This window comes from Phallusia mammillata, chromosome 3 (genome assembly GCF_965637545.1).
Source record: "Phallusia mammillata chromosome 3, kaPhaMamm4.hap1.1, whole genome shotgun sequence".
NCBI classification, from domain to species: domain Eukaryota; kingdom Metazoa; phylum Chordata; class Ascidiacea; order Phlebobranchia; family Ascidiidae; genus Phallusia; species Phallusia mammillata.
This window is the reverse complement of record NC_137254.1, coordinates 12,231,292-12,235,468: the sequence shown is the minus strand read 5'-3', so window position 1 is coordinate 12,235,468 and position 4,177 is coordinate 12,231,292. Positions and strand designations below refer to the sequence as shown.

The following is a 4,177-nucleotide window of genomic DNA, read 5'->3' as shown; positions in this document are numbered from 1 at the left end:
TCTTAGGGGTCCGTGAGGCAATTTTGGGGGGACCGCGAAGCGGTTAAAGTAATTCTATAATCTTTTTTGGCGTCAGTTTGTGTCACTAAAAAAGTTTAAATCAAAGTAGAATTGAGAATCGACTGTCTCCATTGCTAAACACTTGCCTTTATTGAACGACAACTATTAAAAAATGCAATTGTTCGCGCACAATCGTAATGTTTTTGTCCAGTTTGTGATGTCACATGCTGTCTTTGGATGATTGTTATGCGCAATTTTGCATAACTAGCTAAAATCCTGCAATTAACTTTCGTTTGTGTGAAATACACAAATTTATTGATGGACACTATGAATTGCCACTTCCGTGGAGACACGACCACCAAATCATGCCCGACAACCTTAAATTGGCGACAAAACGTTTAGCCTGCCTAAGACGCCGTCTAGCAAGGGATGACGTCATGATGTCGAAATATGGAGAGCAAATGCAAACGACCATTGACAAAGGGTATGCAGAAGAAATTTCCACAAAGGAATTAAGTACTAATCAACGCGTTTGGTACATTCCCCATCACGGTGTTGTAAATCCCAACAAGCCAGGTAAACTCCGTGTTGTATTTGATTGCGCTGCTCAATATCGTGGCTTGTCACTCAACCAGGCTCTAATGCAAGGTCCCGACTTTGTAAATAGTTTAGTCGGAGTGCTGTTGCGATTCCGCAAGGAACCTATTGCTCTTGTGGCCGATATTGAAGCCATGTTTTATCAAGTTCGTGTGGCTCCGCGTGACCGCGATTGCCTACGTTTTTTATGGTGGCCAGGAGGCGATCTGTCAAGGGCCCCAACTCCGCACAGAATGAAGGTTCACCTGTTTGGCGCAGCTTCGTCTCCAAGCTGTGCCGCATTTTGTTTGCGACAAGCTGCCAGTGACTTTGGCAGTGAATTTGAACCGCTTGTCGCGTCTACTGTGGAAAGAAACTTTTATGTGGACGATTGCCTCACGTCGGTTTCGGATGTTAACACTGGTCTAGAACTCGTTGCAGGACTGCGCTCCCTGCTTGCGAAAGGCGGGTTTCGATTGACCAAGTGGCTATCCAACAGCAAGGAAATCTTGGATAGTTTACCGACTGAGGAACTGTCCAAGTCTCTGTTGACACACCCTTTAGATGAAGATGTGCAGGAGCGTGTGCTTGGTGTACATTGGAGCGTTCAAGCCGATGAGTTTAATTTCACGGTTTCTTTGCCGGTCAAACCGCGCACTCGTCGGGGATTGCTGTCAACGATGAATTCGTTGTTCGACCCGCTGGGGTTTGTTGTTCCAGTGGTAGTGGAAGCACGTTTGATCTACCGAAGTTTATGTCAGCAAGAAATGGAGTGGGACGAGGAAATGCACCCAAAGGACCTACGGAAATGGGAAAGATGGTTATTCAGGTTGTCAAGTCTACGCGACATCAGTATCCCGCGTTCATTTAACTTGCACGCGTACGACAATATACAAGGAAGCCGATTGCATGTATTTTCCGATGCATCGAAGGAGGCATATGGCGCAGTGTGTTACCTGCGATCTACAAGAAAGGACTCTGTCACGTGTACTCTAGTCATGAGTAAATCTCGACTGGCCCCTCAAGGAGAAGTTTCCATTCGGCTTGAACTAATGGCTGCTGTTACTGCTGTGAAGATGGAGCAGACAATCAAGGGGGAACTAGGGTTAGATCTGCGTCCGTCAATATTTTGGACGGATTCTTCTGTGGTGCTGCAAAGCATACAAAACGATCGACGAAGATTTCCGCTTTTTGTATCCCGTCGGCTTGCTTTCATTGAGAAAAATACGTGCACTCGGAACTGGAAGCACGTGCCGACAAAACAGAATCCGGCTGACCTGGCGTCTCGGGGTGCACCGGCTGATACTCTTGCAAAGTCGGATATGTGGTTTTTTGGTCCAGTGTTTCTGAAGGATGAGCCTGCAAAGTGGCCGAATATGTTCGAGAAACAGGACGTCGAGGTCAATGCTAATGTGTTTGAGAAGAAACCTGCTGAAATATTTACGGTTGTGGAGTCTGCTTGCCCAATGGACCGACTGTTAATGAGGTTTTCTTCTCTATACAAGTTAAAGTCTGCAGTCGCTTGGATGCTGCGCTTTAAATATTATTTGTTACAAGGAGTGCGACGCCAACCTCAGCCAGTTTCAAACACGCCTTTGACAGTTCATGAGTTAAAGCTTGCTGAGATGGAGTTGGTCAAGTATGCGCAAAGATGTCACTTTGCCCAATGGATGTTTGGCATGTCCGGAGAAGGAAGATTGAAAAAGATGACTAAGTCATCACCAATATTTCGATTGGATCCATTTCTTGTTGAGGGAGTTTTACGCGTTGGTGGGCGACTGGAGAAAGCCCCAGTTTCATACGAGGCACGCCATCCAGCGATTCTCCCTCACAACTCGTGTTTGACCGATCTAATCATTACTGATTTCCACCAGCGTGTTGGTCACTCTGGATTGAACCACACATTGACGACTCTGAATCAACGTTTCTGGATCGTGGGTGGAGCAGTTGCCGTTCGCCGCGCGTTAAGTCGTTGCCTGAAGTGCCGATACCGCGATGCCAAGCCTGCGAAGCAGCTGATGTCTGAACTCCCACCTGCTCGTTTACAAATGAACGTCCACCCATTCGCTTATACTGGTGTTGATTATTTTGGCCCTCTGCTAGTCAGACGAGGGCGCAGCGAAGTGAAAAGATATGGATGTCTATTTACCTGCCTCACAACACGTGCAGTTCATTTGGAAGTTGCATGTGACTTGAGCACCGACGCCTTCGTCAACGCGCTCCGCCGCTTTGTTGCGCGACGAGGTATGGTTTTGCACATGTACTCTGATAACGGCACTAACCTGGTTGGTGCGGAACGTGTTCTAAAGGATGGAATTCGAAACTGGAACCAGCACCAGATCGAAGAACACTTGAAGCAGAAGGAAATACAATGGACCTTTAACCCGCCCAGCGCTAGTCATATGGGAGGAGCCTGGGAGCGGATGATCCGTTCGGCAAGACGTATACTTTCAGCCTTGACAAACGAACGGACGCTCACTGATGATCAACTGCAAACTCTGCTGTCGGAAGTTGAATCAATTCTGAATTCTCGTCCTCTGACACCGGTCACCTGGGACGTTGATGATGAAACTCCACTTACCCCGAACCATTTGCTCAGGGTAAACCCTTTTGGCGGCCTTCCGCCGGCCGCTACAAAAGACCGTGACTGTAATGCCCGCCAAGGTTGGCGCCACGTCCAATACTTTTCGGATCAGTTCTGGAAGCGCTGGTCGAGAGAATATTTGCGTACTATTATCTCACGTCAAAAATGGCATGATGAAAAAAAGAATCTCCAAGTGAACGACGTTGTCCTTTTGGTGGACAACGCATCCCCGAGATCGTGGTGGTCGATAGGAAGAATCGTCGCCGTCCATCCTGATGAGCATGGAGTTGTACGAAGCGTCATGGTTCGATCCAAGGGAAACTGTGTTCGAAGGCCTATACACAAGTTGTGTTTAATCGTTCCTGCTGATGAGAAAGTTCATGCGCAAGCGCATGACGATCCAGTGGCTGTTGCTTGCGACAATGAATCTGATGAAACCAAATGCCGTTGCGAAATGGAGCGATTTTATTGCAGAAATAAACAACCCTTGTCGGTTGAATGGAAACTGGCGCAGAATGGAATTCGCGATTGTTTAGACGGAAGTGACGAATGTGTAAATTTGGTTGGTGACGCATTTGCAGATGTCAACGAAATGATTGCCAATCCCGTATACCGAGCAATTTTCTGGATAACTGTTGTCTTAGCATTGGGAGGAATTTGTCTGACAAAAACAAAATGACATGTTGAAAAAAATGCTGAATAATAAATAAAACTTTTTCACAATTTTACTGATTTTCGACTGAAGAGCTGACCGGCATCGACTGGCAACAATTCCACTTTAACTTATTGAGTGTTAAACGTTGAGCTTTACAACAGATGTCAAATGGGTTAAAACAGGGGTGTCAAACACCCCGCCCACGAAGTAACGTTTGATTGGAAGTTAAGTGTTTTTATCAGGCAGACATGCAATATTAATTTTTGCGTCCCTTGCTTCGTTTGAAAAACGCAGTCACGTTTTCGCTTAAATAGGTTTTTTTAGCTTCTCCAATCTAATGCAAGAATACAGACCACAGATAA

At 46.3% G+C, this 4,177-nt stretch overlaps 1 protein-coding gene across 1 annotated transcript; it reads left to right on the top strand.

Annotated features, from left to right (window-relative positions):
* The first annotated feature begins 365 nt into the window (after window positions 1–365).
* On the top strand, window positions 366–3,839 carry LOC145219534 (uncharacterized). Its single transcript, XM_080086887.1, has one exon. The coding sequence runs from the start codon at window positions 366–368 to the stop codon at window positions 3,837–3,839; it is 3,474 nt and encodes a 1,157-aa protein (XP_079943013.1).
* The last annotated feature ends 338 nt before the right edge of the window (window positions 3,840–4,177 follow it).

Excerpts from the sequence above, each read along its gene's own strand:
- LOC145219534 (XM_080086887.1), top strand. The coding sequence starts at position 366 with ATGCCCGACAACCTTAAATTGGCGACAAAACGTTTAGCCTGCCTAAGA.